General features: G+C 38.4%; 1 protein-coding gene across 1 annotated transcript in view; it reads right to left on the bottom strand.

Moving 5' to 3' along the window:
* LOC139718114 (protein O-linked-mannose beta-1,2-N-acetylglucosaminyltransferase 1-like) overlaps positions 1–22,861 on the bottom strand; it is a 28,486-nt gene extending 5,625 nt beyond the window's left edge. The window contains exons 1-12 of the mRNA XM_071629599.1: positions 22,748–22,861; positions 18,803–18,966; positions 15,746–15,870; positions 14,439–14,491; positions 12,958–13,008; positions 10,330–10,544; positions 9,619–9,691; positions 8,711–8,873; positions 7,357–7,478; positions 6,389–6,479; positions 5,518–5,711; positions 408–599 (exon numbers count right to left, since the gene is read on the bottom strand). Of these exons, the coding sequence (XP_071485700.1) occupies positions 408–599; positions 5,518–5,711; positions 6,389–6,479; positions 7,357–7,478; positions 8,711–8,873; positions 9,619–9,691; positions 10,330–10,544; positions 12,958–13,008; positions 14,439–14,491; positions 15,746–15,870; positions 18,803–18,966; positions 22,748–22,796 (1,492 nt within the window). The 5' untranslated portion in view covers positions 22,797–22,861. The remainder of the gene's footprint in view (positions 1–407; positions 600–5,517; positions 5,712–6,388; positions 6,480–7,356; positions 7,479–8,710; positions 8,874–9,618; positions 9,692–10,329; positions 10,545–12,957; positions 13,009–14,438; positions 14,492–15,745; positions 15,871–18,802; positions 18,967–22,747) is intronic.
* Between the last annotated feature and the right edge of the window lie 412 nt (positions 22,862–23,273).

The raw sequence follows: 23,273 nt of genomic DNA, 5'->3' as shown, positions 1-23,273 counted from the left end.
GTGCATGCACCACCTCTCCATTTTTTCCTTTTTATTTCTTTTGTTTGAAAATAAATGAATAAAGGGGGGGGGGCGCCCGGTGCTCCCCCACCTGGATCTGCCACTGTATGAAGTGCTGTTAGAGAGGAGTCATCGATTCCACAGACCATTTCATCATGGGGCACTTACAATCATTGCAATATTCTGCAGTAGCAACATCAACAGCTAGAATATTCAAGGTAGATTGGCTTTTTGTAGCTGTTGCCATGGTAACTGCAATTATTAGAACATGCAGTTGTGATACAACGTTGTATGAAATCGGACTTTGGATTATTGATAGGTGATAGGTCAGTTTGAAAGACATCACTGCAGTACTGAGTAGTGTGATAAAGAGGGTAAAAGAATGCTGCCTGCTGGGCCGAGCGTACCTGGTACGACGATGATGGGTGTGGCGTAGGCAGGGTTCGCCCGGAGACTCTCGTCGTCGAGGTCAAGGGGAATGATGGGCCGGTGGACGTTGACCGGGGAGCACATGTCGCGGAAGCTGTGGAGGTACTTCTGGCAGAACTCCGTCTTCTTCTTCAGACCAATCACTGCCCCGCGGACTGACGACCCATTGACTGCAAGAAGAGAATGCATTGAAGACAAATGAATGACTGACCCCCAAAGAAACTAAAACACTCTGGATAATCCATGTATATGTCAAACTTGCATGCACGATACTCATCTGAATCACACTCCATTCCTAGAAATGTATTCCATGGAAGAATGGAATAAAGAGAATGGTAGGTGGTATTGAAAGCAGTTGCCATGGCAACATACGAACTGCGATGGCTGGGCAGTTAAGACTACAAGTTTCCATGCAAGCCCAGTTTTTGAGCTCCAGCCTAGCAGTAGTGCCCTTTGGCACAACACATTATCCTCGTTGCCAAGTCTACTGAAGGAGACTTACAAACATCAGTAGAAGAGTCATACCCTGTGACAAACCAACTTCACTTCACTCGTATCACTTTGGTGATCAGCTTGTAATTATTAACTATGTAAATGGCCCCATGTTGCAATGACAAGATTCAGTCATGGTCCCAAACCTTGGCGATAAGCTGGTAGTTACTAACGATCTAAATTGCTCCTTGTAGCTCAGGGGATTCCTGTAGATATCAACGCATACAGCATTCCACGCGAGAGTAGAATTTGCATCTTGCTATATGACCAAAGCACGGTTACCAAGGAGATGGCACTGAATGTGAGTTTTAGACTTTGAGATTACAGAAACTGCATGCCACAATAATGCACTCTATTCCAACCCACAGGGATACAAATTTCAACAGTTGGATCTTAGCACTGCTACGTATCACTAAATGATGCTACGCTTGGCACGATCCATGAACATTCTGCACATATTCCACGCTGCATTATGGTAAACTCTGCACAGGAGAATAGGAAATGCACACACAGGCGCAGGCACACACACACACACTCATACTTTGTAGTCTGAGTGCAAACAATACGTGAAAATGAAAACAAACTTTGCAGAATGATGAATTTGAATTTTTGTGACATTTAAATTCATGGTTAAGGTGTTGCAATTACACAATTCTATGTTGTTTTCCAGTAAATGTATCATTATATCAAAAAGTGCTCTACACTTTTTCCAATACAATGGGAAAGGGAAAAAAGTGCCTTGCAAAATCAATGCACAGAACAGGCAGACAGTTTGCAATAAACCAATAGACCGTTTCTGTCGTGTATAAAAAATTAATGGATGTTTCTTTTCCAACAGCCTCATTACAACCATTTTATTCACCTGCTGCTGCTTTCAGTTAAGTTTCTCTGGCAGAAGTTTACTTAGCATTCATCAGTTGTTGCTAGGTAAGGCAAGCCCTGTGGTTGCTAAGGCAATCTTTTGTGAGCAAAGCATGCATAGAATTTGAATACATTACAGAAATGGTCTGTTGCACAACAGAGTACTGCAGGCAGTATTCACACCCAAACACCTGTTAATGCACCAGCTCCAGTGACACCATGACAGAGGTGGGGTGGGGTGGGGGGGGGGGGGGGGGGTCAAAAAGTCATGTGGGATAGGGAAGGGGAGGGGACCAGATGACACATAAATATGTCACAGGATCAGATGGGGGGGGGCAGTGACGGAACAATCAAAATCAGTGACAAAATTAAGATTGTAAGAAATTTACCTCATTATTTGTGTACAAATTACTGAGGTGATCTGACAAATATTTCTTTTTTATTCACTAGAAAGTCTTGCATGCCCGCAATGGACCATCAACGTCAAAATTCGCATATAGATTTACTGGTAGTCCTCCTCTCAAAAGTTCTGAAACTTTTCTACCAATTCCATTTTCTGACTCTGAATCTCATGCACGTTTCTTAATCATCAGATTTTGCAATTAAAAAGGAACGCTCTTCTCTTAAGAACATGGGAGAGTCTATTTAATCATGATACATATCTTGTCACAGGTGAAGGACAATCTTTTAACAAGGATTCATCAGAAACTTGTTCAATGATCCAACAATCACTTCATCATACCTGGCATACAACGTAAAGAAAGAGAAAATAAAACCAAATCTTGAGCAAGTGAACTCCATGACACCACAAAGAATTGTTTGTGAGTCTATCAGCAAGGGAAAAAAAAATAATTCAAGAGCTGTTATGCAAAACCATATGCCTCGAGCGAAACTGAAATGCAAAGAAAGAAATCGATTTTGGATCAGGGGCAATTATACTTACACACTTTCATATAATTACTGCGAATGGGTCTGATGATCTCTTTAGGATCGCGACCCTGAACTATTTTTGGAAGAATACAACATTGAATTCTTTCAATTTTACATTTTTACAACAGTTAGAAACCATGATCACATAAGTACGATGAGTGAAGCAGTCACATAGCAAGGTCTACATAAATAAGAAAATGATTAATGAAATAGAATGAAATAAATAAATACATACATGTACCTAGATTGATAACAAACAAATGTCGTATGCATCAAAAAATTTCCTAAGGTTTTACTTTTCACAAATTCTGCAAGTCAGGTGCTATTCGCAAATTTAAAGACGTGAAAATATTGACTCTGATCCCCCCATGAATGTGATGTGCACGTATACATGTCTCCATTCAGTACTGTACTCCAAGATGGCAAATTCAACCACTGGCGAAATCATCGGGAAGTCCCAATTCCCGAAAAATTAGACTTGCTAAATATATGGCCTACACAGTACATAAATAAAGTCATCAATGAACAGATAAACTCTTTTGGCAAATATTCTTATCATTTTCACTAATAGACCGTTTCTGTAATGCATTCAAATTCTGTGCATGCTTTGTTAATAAAGGATCACCTTAACAACCACAGAGTTTGCTAGAGTCTTGCCCTACCTAACAACAACTGATGAATGCTAAGTAATTCCTACCTAAGAAACTTAATTGAAGGGAGCAGGTGAATACAATGGTTTGTTACTAGGCTGCAGGAAAAGAAATATCCCTTTTAATACAGTATGTCCCCAAAAAAATTACCATCAGATTTTCACATTGATAACACCCAATATGATTAAACTGTCTAAATGCTACTTCAAGGTCTTAAAATATAACATCTTAGTTCTATTTTGCAGAAAACCCCATTCAATTTGGTTAAGTGGTCACAGAGAAATGGGGATTGTTGTAAAGCATGCCATGAGTCTGATTCTTCCAAGTTTAGCACTTCGATGCTCTTGTGTGTGAATACAATAGACAAAACTTGGAGGGAAGAGATTCCTGACATCCTCTACAAAATTCCTCATTTCTCTTTGACCACTGAAGCAAATCGAATGGGGTTTTCTGTAAGATGTGGGCGATGAGTTATAGTTTCATACCCCAAATTTGTATTTAGATTGATTCACTATTTTTAAAGACATCATTGCAGAGCTCCCGTTGTAATTCTTTTTGGACATACGGTACATTACAGAAATGGTCTCTTGCTCTTGGAAGCTCTTTATACTATTTTGCTGCTTTGTGGAATGGTCTCCACAAACACACTACTCAAACGCTTTCTTAGCGGTCAGGTGAGAACAAATTAATTCAATCATTGAATTGAATAAAATAGTTCATTCCCAAGGCTGGGGTAGAAGTGGTCTCTTGCTTGTGGAAGCTCTTTATATATTTTGGTGCTTTGTGGAATAGTCTCCACAAATACCTTACTCAAATCCTTATTGAAAAACATACATTTATTTGTGTATCTACGTAGAGTTGAGTCAATCCTTCACAGACTGCACTATATTGTTCCAACACATTCACATCATTTTCCTTTGTGTAATTGTCAGATGCACATTCAGTGCATTCTCCTTGGGAAACTAAAGAAATTAATATTGGTAGCGGAGCCATAAAGACAGGGAGCTGGAATAACATTCTAAACTTGTAGGAAACTGCTGTATCACAAATGTTCATCATAAGCTCTCTAAACTACAAAATGAATATTTTTGTGCTCCGTGGAACAGTCAACTTCACAAAATTGCCCCATCAAAACCAGATTGTGCGGTCACGTCTCATCACCCCAGATCAATGTCACAACATATCTCTGACTTGATTACTTCTTCAAATTTGTCAAATCTTTATTCACTCAGTTTTACAGGTCACATGAAATGCTATGAAGCAAACATTTGGCCAACAAGTGATGTACAGGAGAAATAGAAAGATCTTTTCCAAACTCGCAGCAAATTTCATTGTGATCCACGAATGATCACAATTTTAAACGATAATGTCTTTCATTCCAAATAGAGCACTAAAAGCTACTGCACTGTTAAAACACTAGGGTATTTTCTTTTTCATTTCTTTTTTTAAAAAAAGGCAAACACACTAATGGAATCATTACTTTGAACAAATATGCAGTACCCACTGCTACAAGGGATTAGAACCATCACTGGCTGACGGGCAGAAGCTCAGTGGATACGACGCCTGTCTAGCAATCAGGAGGTCCTGGCTTTGAATCTCATCTGATTATGTATGTCCATGAATTTCATCAAGGCTATCACTCACAACACAGAATAATCAGTGTTTATCTATGCCAACTAAGGGCTATTTGTCAATAAGTTGCAGTAGAACTCACTACTTCCACTATTCTATGTAAATATAATATCACTGTTGGGGCGACAAAACCTGGTATCTCAAAAATGTCAAATGTTCAGGAGAGTGACAAAACATGGCAGCCAAAGCATTATAACAAATGGGATCACCTTTCCTTTGACATACCATGTGGGTACCATTTTGGGGGTATTAAAGACAGCTAGGATTTGGACAGGACATCACTTAACTGATTATATGACAATTATTTAAAAAAAAAAAGTGATCTTCACCAAAATTTGAGATACAAAGTTTTGTCACCCAAGGGACGATATGTGAAGCCAATTATACGGTTCACTTTGAGTTCTGAATTCTAGAAATGCATCTGCAGTTCCGCATGACTGATATTTGTCCATCTGTGTGTACACTTCCACTGCAAACTCTTGTCTGTTAATCTTTTTAAATTTCTTCGTTTACTGCTACTCACTGTATTTAGGGATGCAATCCCAGATCTCTGCCTTGGTGCCCCAACCGTCGATGACGTCCTCGCTGACCTTCTCGTATGGGGTCAGGCCCTGGATCCCCTTCTGGCCCACAAAGGCCCACATCTCTCGGTAGTCCAGGTCCTGGATCATGGAGCTGCCCAGTTTCTGCAGCTCCCTTCTCGTGTTCTGACCCAGTCTGGATTACATGGTAAAAAAAATGGAAACGGAAGTATTGAAATCACTACTTCACACACAAAAGATTTTTGCAATCAAACAACGAAAAGAACCCCCCCCCCCCAAAAAAAAAAAAAAGAGAAGAGAATATGAAATATAACTTCATTGATATATTCATGTCATCGCTGTGACAAGGATGTATGTAACTTACGGCATGAAATCTACAAATTAGAAATGCTCCATGCAACTTTAAGGATGAGTGCAAAAACTTAGATACTTCCATTTCATTTTCAAATCTTGCTCTGGTGTGTACACAAGTAGCCCTTTTCCTATCTCTCTTATGTTTCCTCAATAGTTACTGGCATAATTGTTTCACGCAAGTAAATCAATGAGATCAATGATGCATAAGTCTCACATACGTGTATATTCTTTGCCTAGATAGAGGTATGAGATCATAATAATTCAATTCAATTAAGTCCATTTCAATTTATCTAAATTTTTTCTTCAGCTTGTTACAGTTCATTTCATGAGAAATTGATAGCTTAATTTTAAAATAGCCCATCAGTAAAATCTTAAGTATGAAGAAATGTAAAGTGAAATATTCAAAAAAAGCTTAACCCCAAACTGAATATACAATTACCTGTCTGAACCAACATACAAAACAGCCCCCCCCCCCATTAATTTTTTTTTTCCACTCACTTTCGTGAAGCCTCATCGAATGTTGATCCAATCACCATCATACCACTGGACACAGATCTGAGGAAGTCTGCACAGGCCAGGTCCTGGGTATCTGTCAAAGTGACAACCAAATCATGCAAAAAGCTCACCAACAACCATATACAACTCCATGTCAACATCCATTACAACCATGCCGTTACATAATTCTGCATAACCTAGATATTCTGTAATTATGACCATGAAAAAATTTGACATAACAGGCCAAATACTGTATAATTCACAATTACCACCATAAGGTGTTGTTCGAAAAGATTAAAGTCGAAGTATTAAAGGCCTATCATGGGAAATTTGGTAACAATTCTGATCGCGGATGAAGAAATACATTGTACTGATGTATTCAGCAGATTTTCTTATATCTGACCTTACAAATATAATGTAACAAGCTTCAAATCTGATCAACACATGAACAGCTTTGTCACAACATATCCTTACATCTAATGTGACAACATTTTGCATATTTACAGAGATGCCAACCCCAAAGGATGCTATTCAGGAACATTTGCCAAATCTGTCAGTAACAAATGGGTGGCTTTCAGTAACACTACACAGTACGCGGCGGTGCAGCATTGTTGTCAAACACAAGCACCTACTCTTTTTTTTTAATTCTAAGTCCACCATTTTAACCTAGTTTGACCAACTTCAAGATTCTACAGGAGAATAAAAGTTTCTTTAAATGCTCTCATCCTCATTGATGACTCACATCAATGAGCCATATTGATGAGCCTTTAGGTTACTGCATTCCCAATATTTCATGATTTTCCTTTAAGCTTCTGAAGTCAATCAGTGCTTAAAGGACAACTTCACCTTCATATACATGTGCATTGAGTGAATGTCCAATGAAACTGTCATTTTATGTAAACTACTCCCCTAAAAAAAAAAAAGAAGAGAAAATAAGTAAATCACTACCACATTTGAATCAATTCACTCACCTGACGAGTATGTATCGAAATTGCCCGAGCTGACGACTTGTCCGGTGTTGGGGTTCATCACGAGGAAGTTGAGGCCTCGCTTGGCTGGTTTGACCTCATCAATCCAGTAGTTACTTAGTACTCTGCAAAGATTGTCAGTATGAGATCATATTTAATTACAAAACCCTAAAGGTCGTCAAGTATATCCCTCTTGCAAACATCAAGAAATTTTGCATGGTTCAAGAATAATGTCTCCCAACATCTTGCATGAAATCTTTTGTCTGCTTTTTGTTTTTTAAGAAATTAATACCAACCCCATGTCACTTTATACTTCCCTTTTGTAAAAAGAATACTGACTGGAATTTTTTAGGGTCCGAATAAATTCACTGGAAATCTATCGTTGCTGGAGTGACAAGACCTTGTATCTCAAATTTTGGTGAAAATGAATTTCTTTGATTAGTGGCCAGATAATTGGTTCGGTGATGTCCTGTCCAAATCCTAACTGTCTTACCCCCAAAAATGAAGCCACTATAGCATGTCAAATGAATGGCTATCTCATTTGATATAGTGCTTTGGCTGCCATGTATTTTTGCTCCCTGAACATTTGACGTTTTGCAGATACGAGGTCTTGTAGCCTCAGCAATGCTACAGCATTGTTTTCCCCTCCATCATAAAGAAGTCTAGCAGTTTTATCATTCTGAGGAAGGGTCTTAATTACATACCTTTACAATATTACAGCTTATGACAGGAATCTAATTTTTAGGGCTGCAAAAGGGAAATACAAGTTTTGTATCCCCAGAAAAAATATACAGTCAAACCTGTCTACAGCAGCCACCCAAGGGAGACCAAAAAAAAAAGGGGGGGGCTGTTATAGATAGGTGGCTGCTATGGCAGGTTTGACTGCAATGTGGTGCATCTTTCATTTTTCACTGTAACTTATCTCCTCCTGAACACAATGACTTGATGATTTGTGTTTGTTTGTTTGTTTGTTTTTTTTCATGAGTAATTTTTTCATGGATTTTTTCCTGCGGAATCAGGACATTATCTACTGGAACATATGGCATGCAAAAATATTCATGTGCTTTTATTTTTGCGTGAGCTTCTGGTTGCGCAAATTTGCGAAAGTTTCCACTTTTACAGTAAATGATACTAGACTGTTGTGCATCGTTGCTGTCCCTGTTGCTGCAACTTTATATTTTGTAATGAAATAACGAGTTTGACTGCTAACTGATGAAAGAAAGAAAATCATATAAGCAGTCGGGACCATTTCATCAAAGCCTACAATGGTAACTGATGATGGTAAAACATTATCTACAGGTGGCAGCCATGATTTCACATTTTGTGCCAAACGGGAGTTTTGAAGACTGCAACTCACGTTTTGCCCTCAAAGCAGACCTTGGGGTAGATCTTCATTCCCTGAGACGTTCGCCCCGACTCCACATGGACGGCCACCTCATTGGATTCACACACCCGGCTGACCATGCATAAGTTCTGCTGGGGTTTGTCCTCAAATATCGATGGCTCTCGATTCTCGCCCACTGCAATTTTTGTACAAATATCATCATTTTTCCTGTACTCATTTATTCAAAACCCATTTATCTTAAGAACAGAACTGATGATTATGAAATTGTGAATTATTTGTACTCATAGTCAACTTATATGTTTGTTTTCTTTTGGTAATCGTAAAGCACTTAGAAACATTTTCATCATAAGCGCTATTGAAATTTTCCATATTCTTCTTATTATTATTATTACCCAATGCATTCATACGATTTTTGACATCTCACAAGCGGGATGAGTTAGTAAAGTTGACTAACATTTTACCAACATAAAGCACAATAAAGCTAGATACAGATATTAGAATGGGAAATTCAAAATTTTTTTCTTATGGAAACTGGGGTTTGCTTTTTTCTAATGAAAGTGGAAATGTAGGAAAGTTTCTGGTACACAAAGAAGAACAAAACCCAAATATACACGTGGATTAAGCAAATGCAACAAAATTTAATAGTAGAACACATCAGTGAAAGTTTGAGGAAAATCGGGCAATCCATTGAAAAGTTAGTTTTTGAATTTTTAGTTTCGGTGCAGCCATCGCTGGATGAGAAGACCACTACAGTTTGTGACTTCATGTATGGATGTGATATAAAGAGAATTCCACAAAATTAATTTCTATTACATTCTTAATATGAACGATACACATCCCCTTGACCCATGACTCATGACATTTCCTAATTCGACTTAATGAGCAATGTCACACATTGCAAAACGACAACCCATACTCACGCGGTATAGAAAAACATCCCTTGATTTCCGTCTGCACTCCCCACTCACTCTCAGGTTTTTTCATTTGGGTCATCTGCAGATAAAAATGAGACGACGCTGACCATAGCACTGTGATCAATCAACATATCAGCCTGATAAAATGACCACATATTGTTTAATAACTTTCGGTACTATAAAGCTTCCCACATTCTAAGCTCTCCACTGATACATAATATGTGGCTTGAAACACACCAGGACTGCAGCTTGGTTCTCTATTATAAACCACGCTGAAACTCTGACAATAATCTTCTCTGCTTTCCATTTTCTTCTGAAGTTATTTTACTACTTTTAATCAGTTCAGCTAAGGTATGTCTCTCATGAAAAGTGCCAATGTTTTTATGAATATGTTTACACTTGAAATAGGGAGAATTTGTATCATACAAAGCCTTGAACAACAAATATTCTGTCTTCTGCCTGAAACTACCAGACTGGGGGTCCCTTTCATGAAGTCATCACAGAGAAGTCTTTACACAAATCTCAGAAATGACCAAAGTCGCTCATATGTAGCTAGGAGAGACTTTACAAAGAGAAGCAAATTCCATTTCATGAAGTCTCTCCTCAGTATGAGCGAAACGTCTCTCATAAAAATTTCATGAAACGGACCTCAGGTCACCAACGATGAATAAACAACTCTACTCTGAATAAACTGAATCTGTGAGATGGGATTCCTACCATTTCATGGCTGCCATCATGCTGGGTGTACTTCTGGCCGATGAAAGCCCACATGGAGCGGTAGCTGAGGAGGTGGGCCTGGCGACTGCCGTAGATGTCCTCAAACATCTTGACGGCCTGCGGTGACAGCCTGTTGGTGGCGTCGTCGAAGGTGACGATGAGGAGGATGTCGCCCGCGGAGACAGAGTTGAGAAACGCCACCAGGTCTTCGCTGTCTGTGATGTTGTAGAAAGGAAAAGAGGATCGATAATCTGACAAAACACAATCCTGTGTTCAAAGACTCAAGCCAAAGCACCTTTTCCTGTACATGTACATGTACAATGTAGTGTAAGCCAGTTCGGAGTTCCACTTTGCGCATGAGCAGAAACAAGGTCATTCGGACCAACAGGCATGTTGGTTTTTGAATTTACTGGGATAAGCATCTGTCATGTAATGATTATTCATGTAATCCTTATAAATGCCGCTTGCCAGCACATCCACCTGACAGCAAAAGTGGTATTTGGCAATATCAATAGAAAGAGATTGTCAATACATCCAATGCAAAATAATGAAATGGATGCTTTCTCAAGTGTGAATTGACAGATCATTCTGCTCATCTGGTCTACGCAAGTTTATTCTTTGTTTGAACGAGATTGATGAATCCCATAAATTGTTACGTAAAGCTTATGCATTATGTCGCTCTGAAAACGAGTGAAGTGCCCCTAATCAACTGAGAAAAAAGAAAGGTCATTCGTACCAATGTGCCCATGAGCTAACTCCGAACTGGCTTATTTTCATGGTGTTCTTATGTTTGTGAATTTCCCCGGTCCACTAGCATACTTGCACAGAGTTGTATCCTGTAAAACAATAAGTTGTATATCACCTCGGAAGTGGGAAATCATCAACTTTTCTTCCCAAATGGGAAAATTCTTATTTTGCCAATGTGAATCTCAATTGTGAATTCAACCACTCGCAAATTTGTCTCAAAATTCCAAATTTGCCAAATATATTTATGATGTATACAGTATGAAGCCATCCTAGTCACATCTTACCACTGCATAAGAATTGAAGGGACACTCCATTAAACTGGCTCCTCCAACTCTTATCACGGCTGGGACTAAGAGATATTTTAACTGTGGGCTCAAAAAACTTATCTTGCCTGAGACTGCTTAGGTTTAACTCTACTTTTTGAAGCTGTAGTTTGAATGATGACATTGTCTGTATGACAGTCATAAAAATAAGGTTAAAGTATGTGTGTCCCTTTTGTAACCCTGGAAAAAAAAAATTCCTTTCATAAGCTGGTACATTGTAGAGGTATAGATAATTAAAAGCTTTCCTCAGAATGATAAAACTGGAAACATCTTTATGATAGAGAGAGAATTACATCTACATGTCTTTTTAGGAGACAGCCAAGAACATTGGCCACTTAACAGGGAAGTGTTCTGCATGGATAAACATTTTTATGACGGTGGAACACAATGTCGCTACATGAGGCGGCACATTCTACCAGAATAATTCCTTTTCCGTGTCAAGGCACACATAAGGCTGGTAGTACTTCAACTAATCTATAAATGCATAGATAATATGTCTGAAGAACATTACTTCACACCGACATTGATATGCATAACGTCTTTGTTACATCATTACACGACTTGTGTCAGCTGCATGTCTGAAGTCTAACCTCACCAAGAGGAGATGGGTGTTCATGTAGAAGTAGTGTGCTATGACTTTGCAGGCACACATTTATGATCATTAATGGTTCATTGTCTCATAAAAATCACCTTTTGGATATTCACACCCCTAACATTTTCTGAATTTTATGTGGACTGGTTGATCCATAAATAGCAGCTTTATCACATTATTCCATGTTGTTCAAAAAACCAAAACTAAAAACAACGACAACACTTGCACCCAATCCTTCTGTGAGAATTAATTGTATACGATTGTTTACCAAATCTTCCGACTTGGCAGTTGTGATGACACAAAGCAAGTAGGCATTTCATAGATTACTAGATTGTAACAGCCCACATCACAAAATATTATTGTGTGTCCTCAATGGATACATACAACCACAGAACTTGAGGCAAAGTGCATATACTTTATGCTAAAGAAGAATCATTTCATTACGCAAGATAGGTTAGATATATCTGTGTGTGTATGTCTCTATCTGTGACATCTCACAAAAACAACAACTGTGGATGCAGAATTCTTCAACAGGGCATGGCCTAACAGCCTATTCCCTTTTCTCACCTATTCCAGTAAATATTCCCCATCAAAAGATTTATACTGCTCATTTTCATGATTTCAATTGTATCTTGCATCCTCTCTGTTCCTTCATCCCAGGAGTAAGGTTGTCTCTTACAAGAGGTATTTATCCAGTATCAAACAATACACCCACAACAATGAAAGCACACATTCAATATAATCTAACCTTCATCACACAGTTGTTCAAACAACAGAGGAATTATAAACATCTTTAGATACAACACAATCATAGACAAAACACACACACATACACATCTGTTCACTCCGATGAGGATACTGAAAATGATGAATGAACTGCATTAGTTACAACCAAATACAATGTCAACCATACCACAGTCTTCAAAACAGCTCTAAAATTCAACAAGTGTGAGAGCTAAAACTCACCATGTGCGTATGTGTCGAAAGACCGCTTTGTCGTTACTCTCCTAGTTTTTGCTGCACAAAAAGGAGATAAGACCAAATAACATTAGGAGTAAATTAGACATGCTCTGTTTAATGCAGGATCTATGACTCAATGCCCATTCAAAGGTAGGTAATTATCCCCATCAACCTTTTCTGTAAAACTGGGTAAGAGCGAAGCCCACCAAATCGCACTTACCTGACAAATTTGTGAAGCCATTAGCAGTGCAATCAATAACAAATTTTAAATTGTGATTGTCCACTTTCAGATACAATAAGAAAATATGGATGAGTAGATTCCCGAAAGATTAGTTGATACTGCGTACTCAACCAAATGCACTCTTCTTTTCATTAATACATGGCATTTATTAAACTCAAATCAAGTGAAAGACAAAATTTATTGGCATTAAGTTATCATAACTTTGTTTTTATGTTATCGTGGCATCTAATGTAGCAGAAATGTAATTCAATGACCCTGCTAGATAGAAACGTGAATATTGCAATAATTCATAGTACCTAACCTTTCATGCAGATATGTAGACACAAAATATCAGTTATATTTGAGAAGAAATTGATGCAAGGATCATCTGGATTACTTTATACCGTGTGGCAATGAAAGGGTTATTAGGAAAAATTGTACGAGCAAGGGCCACCTACTGTAGATGAGTTAAATACTTGAATGTACATTAGTTCATCATCATTCAGCCATTACAGTCATTAGCCATTAACATTGATAATGTAATTTTTGATTGCCAATTTGCTAATAACCACTCTGTATGATTCTATGTTATAAAATGGGTTCAAGAATGTAGCCAATTGGAAGCGCTGAAATGAGTCACGTGTGCGTGCATTAATTTCTTAGTAAATGCACGGCTGGGGCCTGACGTACGTCACAATGTTTACACTAGCAGTGCGCACTCAATCAGTTGTTACAAGTGCGTCACGCGCTACTATACGCGCTGTCAATCCTGTAAACAACTTCTAGTTCGGGCTGCCACAACAGCCGGCGGCCTTTCTTGTGCATAACACGTGGCGTACGTATACTCTTATACGTACGTACAGTACTTATGTGCGGGATTTCCGAGCGCGACGTGCGTAAATGTTTGGGACGAACATCTTCGGACATCTTGACTTTTGAGCGAGTGCTACATGTAGCTGACTGGTATTGACCCACAAAGGTACGTGAATAATGCTGTTAGTTTTCGACCCATTTTATAAAACAAATGATGCATGGGATTATTTTGTGGAGTTAGTGAAGGTGCGGCTCACTCTCGAGTATTGACAACGGTTGCAAACATGCACTCGGCTGCGCCTCGTGCATGTCGCACCATTGTCAATACTCTCGAGCGCGCCGCACCTTCACTAACACACTCTATCCTGTGCATCATTTGTATATTGAAAGCTCCCATGAATTATTTCCTTATAATAATTATGATTTCATCCTTGTCTCATGCTGCCCATCTCACCTTCAATCTGAAGTACATTTAATCCTCGTCCCATTTCTATCTGTGGAAAAATACTGCGAAGGAAAACACAAATATATATAACAGTGGCAGTAAATACATTAATAGCACATCAAAACAGCATAAGGAGAGCTTCATTTTTCTCTTCAACACAGATAGTAAAAGCAGAGGCAAACATGGTTGGATCAAGGGCACTATTTCCGTAACAGAATTTCATTTAGCTTATTTCTGAGATGCTTAAGTGGAGGCTGTACAACACACAACAAAGGAACCCTGATCTGATTATTTGCTCAGAGTACATTGCATCTTTTCCACCGACATTCAATAAATCAAAGAAAAAAGAATAAGGGGGGGGGGGGGAGATGTTCACACTTTGTCCTTAACAATGTAAGAACAGTTCAAAGAGATATTGTGAGCTAACATTGGGTATTGGGTACGAAGGTTAGCTCAAGAAAAAAAAGAAAAAGAATAAGAAGAAAATGTTTTTTAGGAAAATTGCATGGTATTGTGAAGTAACAGAGCAAAACAATGAATTCCATCACACCATTGCCTCTGCTTGAGATTGCAGTTTGTTAGCATTAATGCATCGCCTGCAATTGTATTTAAAATCTATATCATAATAATATACTTAATAGTGAGCAGCCAACTGTGAAAGCTGGATATCCATGTAGTCATAAGGAACTAAGAGGCAACAGGGCAATGTCCGGAATGCCACATCTAATATTCCTCGTTTGTCTCACCTTCCCTCTTTTTTTCCGTTTCTTTGACAATTTCTAAATGCCATGATATGCATGATTGATATCACACAATAATCAAGGCTTAGCACTGAACATGTTGCTGATTTTGTACAAATACATAATGTGGCTCTCTGTGACTTCCAACAGACAGAATACTTTGGTCTCTTTTGAAAAAAAGGGGGGGTATACTCATACTCTATTTGGTTCACAGACACCCCTAACAATATATCAAGGAAACGGTGTGGCCCACTGACACACAGAAAATGCTGAACTTGTCTACTTCATGTGCTGCACCTTTTAGAACATCCTTCCTACACATAAAGGTAATTACCAGGGCTTGATGTGTGCCAATTGATCCCACAGAAAATGGAGTTGAATGATCAAAGACACACTTAAGCAGATGCCATATCAATGTTTTAAAAAAATCAAACAAACAAACAAACAACAAACAAACCTTCTCCGAACTGCCTTTTTCTTGCCCTTTTTATATGTTAACTTTCTACTGATTTTTGTTTGACAAATGATCTGACTTCAAAACTTGTGTGATGGCATTAGTAAGATGTCAGAACTCACTTTTCATCTCCCTCAAGGCACATCTCTGGACGGTGCTTGTTCTGGAACCCGCTCTTTACCCGGTAGGCAAACTGACCAGCTGGGCACGGATCATAGTTTCCACACATCGCCTTACCCTCCACAGGCTTATCTTGGGGGGGCCTCTGAAGCTCTGTACATCAGTGACAAAACAACAAGGACCACATTTAAATACTACTAATCACAGATTTTCATTGCAACTGATTGACAAATTGCCCTACACTGAATTGACCAGTGTTTTCATTTCAGGGCGTATTTACGTCGATGTAGGGCAATTTGTCAATCAGTGGCATGAAAAAACATCTCGACGAAAGAATTTCATGAATTTGATTACGCAGTACCCGCTGCATGCTGTAGGGATTAGAACCAACACTTGCTGTCGTGCGAAAGCTCGGTGGTCTAGAGGAGTTGAGGCCTGTCCGGAGATCAGGAGGTCGTAGGTTCGAATCCTGCTCGAGTATGTACGCCCATGATTTTTTATCATGGCTACTACTAAAACACTGATCAATTCAGTGCTAATCTACGTCAATGTAGGGCAATTTGTCGATCAGTTGCAATGAAAAAACATCTCGACGGAAGAATTTCATGAATTTGAATAATCACAGATTGCAAACACTTTTGCAGCACACTTCATGAATGATCTCGTAGGCCCTGTTTTAACAGACTTTACCTGACAAAGTCAGGACAACGTCCGGAGAACAAAATTCCTTGCCTCGGGCAATAAAACTGCATGAGAGAGCAAGGGGTACTGTTGTAACAGACCACAAGGAAAAATCTTCTCTTGGCAGGTTTCCATAACAACCTACCTGTTCATGCGCGAAGGTGGTGTGGTTACAATCCATGCGCGTGATTGGCGAGCGTTGTGTTATTTTGTTCGGACTATTGTGCATGCGTGTTGAGTGTATCAAGGGAATGTTACTGCAAGAGCGTTCTAACAGAAGGAAAATGTCAGGGTAAAGTTGGGGTAATTACCCTCGCTGGCCAGGGTGGAATTTGGCAGAAGTTACCATGACAACATCCGAGCAATATTTTGCAGGGACCATTTTAACAGGTGGGGCAAAAATAAAGATTGCCCGGACATTGTCACGGTAACTCTTGTTTGAAAGGCTCTGTCAAAACGGGGCTTAAGCAACCTGGAACTCACTCAAAACTGGAACAAAGGGAATATCATCAAGGTCTCATCATTCACTATTCTGATACGAATTTCAATTGTGCTTTTCGGAAGCAATCATTTTGTGTGGAGGACATAGAGAAAATTTAGCCAAATGTTTGCTTCCCGTGTAAGATTTCTATAAGCTAACTGACAAAAGGCCTTCATATGTCTGTACGAGAAAAAATTGGAAAGATGATAAGAGAACAATAACACATGGAGCAGAAACAGCCGACAGAATCAATAAAAACAAAATTCCAGCAGAAAGGGGATGACAAGGAGAAGTAGGTGGACTAACTAACAAAGTAAGATGGGACAAAGTGAAAACTAGAAATGTCGCTAAGGCAACTGCTATGCCTCCGCCATAATGCATGATTCTCCTAATAGGTCTATAGTACATGTGGACAATGTATAATTACATTTTCACAATACTGGCAAAATATTGAAATTACATGTTTGTCACAAATGTGTTGGATGTTCACCTTCCTTTACCTAGGTTTAATTAGATGAATAGGAGAGCATGTATTTGGGGATTCAAGGACTTTAACTTAACTTTGACCCATTCATAAGTGTATGAATACTGTCATTTTCAAGGTATGGAGAAAAAGTGTAATTTCTGTATTGAAAAGTACACTGTTACCATTTTCTTTTGGCCTTTGACCCTAAAATTCATAGGATAATCACTGTCAGGCAGAACATGCATAAATATGTAGTAAGTTTCAAGATAACTTGAGCCACTTCTGAGATATGGAGGAAAAAGTTAGTTCAGCACTTTCAATTGATCTTTGACCTTTTGACCTTTGAGGCAAACCCCCGCCCCCCCCCCCCCCCCCAAAAAAAAAAAAAGAGAGAAAAAGAAAATTTCCAGATAATCTAGGTTATACATGCATACACCAAGTGTGAAAAAAATTGCTGGCATTACATAAATACATGTATGAGGGAAATAGTAAAAATTTGAAGTGTTGCACTTGACCTTTGACCCCTGACCTTTGACCCTATGAACCCTAGATTCTCTAGTTAATAACTGCCAGTCAGTACATGTATATATACTATGTTCCATGAGGATACCTTGAACAATTTCCAAGGTACGAGAAAAAAGCGAAGTTTTAATATTTTAACTTGACCTTTTGACCTTTGACCTTTGACCTCATGACCCAAAACTTTCACCAGAGAATCTTAATTGGGTAATACATGTATACACTAAGTTTCAAGAAAATATCTTCAGGCATTGCATAGATATGGAGGAAATAGTGAAATTTTACGTATTTGACCTTGACCTTTTGACCTTTGACCTTGACCATGTGCACCCAAAAGTTGATAGGCACAACTTCACCCCCTAATACACATACATGCCAAGTTTCATTAGGATACCTTAAAAGGTTTTGATAGTTACCCTGTCCACAAAATTTATTACGGACGGACGGAAGGACGGACGGACGGACAGACGGAAGGACGGACGGACGGACGGACAACCCGAAAACATAATGCCTCCGGCACCACTTCGTGGCGGAGGCATAAAAAAAAGTAAGGTTAGAAGACCTGGAAGAAAAGAAAAGAAAAGAGGATGTGAAGAAAATGACAACAAGCAAATGAAAAAAATCTGTTTATCATCATCATGTTTTCTTTTTCATCTACTTCTTCTATTATGGGTATATGTATTTTCAGTCTTTTTACTTTGGTGTAAAGCGCCTTGAGCATTCAATCTGAATGGAAAATGGCACTATAAAAATTGTATGTATTATCATATTATTATCATTATCACTACATTGTCATCATTCTTATCATTATGATCATCATCATCAAAATTTTCATCATCATAATCATCATCAGTTTAAGGAGAAGGAAAAGAAGAGAGGCAACACACAAAAAAAAACACAAAAAAAGTAGACAAACTCTTTGCAATCACCTTGGCTGAGCTCTGCTGCATCTCTGTGTAACTCTTTCTTCAAGTTCTGCAGAAGGAGCGCCTCTTCCATCGAGTCTGATCGTAGGTGTGTGCTGAGGACAACGATGATTAGAGCCAGCAGCCCAATCACTGCTATCTGGAAAGGTACTGCACAAGAGAAACATTCAAAGAAATATGTTTAATGATCACAGCAGCCCTTCAAATTCATTTAATCTTTTTAGTATACCATTCATCAAAATCATATCGATTTACAAACATAGTGCTGTATTGACCTTGGAGTGTAATTCTGCACTGTGTCCAATTTGACTTTAATAAGTAAAACAAGACAAACAAATGATAGACATTTCACAAAAAATGGACATAGAATAAGAAAGTTACTGGAATTTTAGAGATTCCCATGTTTTCATCAAACACACATAAATTGTAAAAGGCCATATTGTCATCACCTCATACCTCTCCCACATGGCTTTGGACATTGAAAAAAAAAATGATTACTAAAATAATATTTTAAGATTAATAATTGCACAACTACAACCTCGTCCCCCCTTGAAAATCATTGTTAGCAAGTTACTACATGCCCTACATTAATTTGATGTGAGGCGCTCTTATATAAAATATATACTACTTTTATTGATTTCACATCAGAAGAAGGGTATGTACAATGTAGTAAAGATTTACAGCCCACAGTTCAATAGGAGACTTGCAAGTTGATTACATTACCACCTTTGCTAGTTCATATGGTTGTGACTACCGGGTAATATCACTGAATCATGGTAGATTGATAAATTCCCAAAACCTTCTCATTGGAAGTTCTATTATGATAAAACAACCACCATTCTGTTTTGCTCTGATTTTGCTCTATTCATGAGAGACAATTTGAAAGTGACGTTGAGTTCCACTATTCACTATCTGGACTGACACACAACCCATAAACAGTGGGCCTCCTGTACCCTTGGCCTGAAAGCAGGCCTGAAAGGAAGTGACCGGCAAACTTTCCACACACTTGGGTATATAAGGCAAACTTACAGCTTGCATGTGATGGACAAATTGCACTTCCTCAACATATCAAAATAAGCACTAATTATACACTGCTTTTATAGTAGGAGCCATGATATAAAAATCACGGGCATACATGTACATACTTGGCATGGACTCAAAGCAACAATCTCCTGATTTCTATACAGGTGTCGTATCCACTAGACCAGTGCACTAGACTACCAGTATTGAGCTTCTACACAGAAGTTAATCCTCCAGAGTTATCTTGCTTGAAAATGTCATTTTTGACTGAAAAAAACCCCCAAACCAACAACTAACAAACAAACATTGCTTTTATCATAAATGAAACAGGCAACCTTTTTTATTTTGTCAGGTGTTTCCAATTTCCCAAATGGCTAAATTCCATATGGTTAATTTGCTAATTGGGTTACTTATAAATATGAGGAGAGCAAACATACAAATGCATCATGTTCTTTCATGTAAAATTATTGACATCCTCAAAGCAATATAAAGTACACGTTGATGTGCTCCCCACCCCCCCCTTCCCACAATGAAGACACGTCAGTACGTCAACACACGTCTTGTCATTCACCCTTCTTGCGTGCTAAATGGCGTTGGCATTAGCCCAACCTGATCTTTCAGTTAAATGGGGGGGGGGGGGGGGGTCCCTAAAGGAAAGCAGCTATTTAAACTCTCCTTTGGAATCACTTCCGCTTGATGGACAGGCCAGAAGTAGCCTTGCATGCCACACAAATTACAGAGAGTTTTGATTACAGAGCTACACATGGCACAGCACCAGTGTACATACAGGATCTTGTCACTGTAAAAATCATGTACTACTGATTATATTTAGATCCAAGATACAGAAGTTATCACCTTTAATATAAAATAAACTCAATGTAGTCTTAAAATGTTTTCTTCTTTAAATAATATTGATCTCAAATGATAGCAAAAGTAAACAAATGACTCCTCTTGTATTTGCATGTATTAATGCACTGGATTCCTCTTTCCAAAATTAATGGTACAGGGTATGGCCATGCCCTATCATTTGACGCAATCTAACCAATCATAACTCATTATTTATTTTATGATTGACATACATCTACTATGGCATGAGATAATTCTGGTTGTGCAATATAAATAATCCTTTATTATTATTATTATTATCATAATTATTATCATTTTAATTTGTGTCATGAGCCAAAGCAATACTTTCACCATGTTCCAGAGGATGTACATAAAGGAATAAAGTCAGACAAACTTAAAGGTGGAATATCAAAATAACACTCAAGATAACAAAATCATTGAATATCAAAGGTTAACATCGTAGGATTCACACTGATGCAAAGTAGTGGGATACAAATCTCGATATTTGCATCACGTTCCAAATCTTAATATTTTTGCCACTGGTGCGGGGGAAAAAGTGTCACAATAAATAGTGCAATTAGCATCACAATCTAAATCCCGAAAAATCTTGAGATTAGTTTGGAATTATTGCCATGATTTGAGAAATGGGGCGTGTGTGAAAACCAGAGCAAATAATCATGTATTCTTGCCCACAGGATTAGAGTTTAATCAATTAGTGCTGTTACTGGTGAATTTCAAATGGTGTATCTTTTTTCTTCAAATCATTAGACTCACCTAGGTAGGTGAAAGATGGGATTCGATGGCATTTGGTGGCTTGCTCCCTTTAGTTTACCTTGGGGGATTTATAGCGATACTAATATTATTACTACAACAAAATCACTGCTAATGCTAAGGCTATTGCAACCTGAAACAAGAGTTTCCATTAATGATATGTAACAAATATACCTGGCCTAGGAGGTTCTGGTTAAAAGTACAACCTATGTGCATGAGGTGACTTCAATAGCACTATTTTCAGAGGGGCGCAGCCATGAAGAAAATGCAGTACTACAGTTGAACCTCTCGTATCCGGACAAGTCGGGACCGGGGCTCATCCGGATAAGGGATTTGGCCGGATACGGGAGACTCGATGCTTTATACATGTACACATACACATGTACTGATGTAGCCCATTGTAGTACCACATGTAGTAATGTGTATACTGCAACCTTTTCATTGTTACATTTGGGGATGTTTCGGGATGTTGAAATGTCTGAAGGTAAGCAATTTGGAAGGAAATTTGATGCAATGTATGTTAATCATATTGGAAGTAATATGTAATTCATGTGTGTTTGGGTAGGAGTTCTCAAGGAGTTGGGAATCCCCCTTTCTTCCCGTAATCATTAAAAAAAAAATCACGGCGAGATTGTGTCCGGATAATAGAGAGATCCGGATAACGGGAGGCCAGATAATAGAGGTTCAACTGTATTTAAGTCACCGAAGGCACATATCTTAAACAATGCCTGGTATTCTTGTTTATACCCCTCACTAATTATTTCAGTGGCTGAGTAACTGCAAAAAAAGTGGGATTTACTCACTGTTTACAGTTTGCGGATGACCGATCACCCAAGTTCACATTTTCCTTGCACAAATTTACACAGTAAGTGTAGGACCCTACGCATGGTCTGCAGTGCGCAATACACATTCATTTGTCTGTGAAAACCTAATCTAACTTCTTGCAAAGTGAAGATGCCATGTGTAGTGGAAAAACCGTACTGTTTACTCGCGATGTTCAGAGATAATCAAGTCGAGCGGTGTGCGATATTGTCTCACGCACTAAAATACGCACTCCTGATGGATTAGTGGTACATTTAGCAAAGGTTGCAAGCGGAATTTTTTAAAACTACTTCCTAGGAGAAATAGTTGAACTCTGACGGGATAAGGATTTTTAAAGTGGAAATGCGTTTTGTCACTTTCAATGCCCTCGTCCAACCGGTAAACAAGAGATACATTGTAATTTGTGAGGGATATCATAATGAATGAAACTCTGCTCTCTATAATTCATCATAAGGCTTGATCTACAACTCACAGCTGGTTCTTCTGAACCTCCTGCAGAAGCGCATACTGAGTTCCCGCATCTGTACTTCTCAACCAAGAAAAAAAAATACACTCCTCTAACCAACACGGAGGATAGATCTTTTTTCTGTTTCTTTGCTCAACAGGTCACTGTCAGTCGTGTCATCTTTCAGCCACTATGTGAATTACCGATACCTGAAAGTAACAACAAGAAGAAGAAAGATAATGTGTAATCAAGCTTTGAAAACAATAAAGAGATGCAATATCCTATGAAATATAAAAAAATTTTTCTGATGTATTGCCACTTCACTCTGTGCACTTTGTAACAGATAGCACAACTACCAATTTAAGAGTACAAATTACCATTGAATATATCATAAACCAAACTTCACTTTCCAGATATTTGAGGATATGGTCACAGAACTAGCATACAATTTACAGAATAAAATATTAGAACACAAAAGTTGAATAACAGCATACATGCTTGTACATGTTTGAAGAATGCAAATATGTGTACGATCCCTGTCTCAATGTTACAT

Source organism: Diadema antillarum, unplaced genomic scaffold (genome assembly GCF_040938485.1).
Source record: "Diadema antillarum isolate AM-2024a unplaced genomic scaffold, OU_Dant_1.0 scf00000089, whole genome shotgun sequence".
Lineage (NCBI taxonomy): Eukaryota > Metazoa > Echinodermata > Echinoidea > Diadematoida > Diadematidae > Diadema > Diadema antillarum.
The sequence above is the reverse complement of the archived record's forward strand: the minus strand, read 5'-3'. Positions and strand labels throughout refer to the sequence as shown.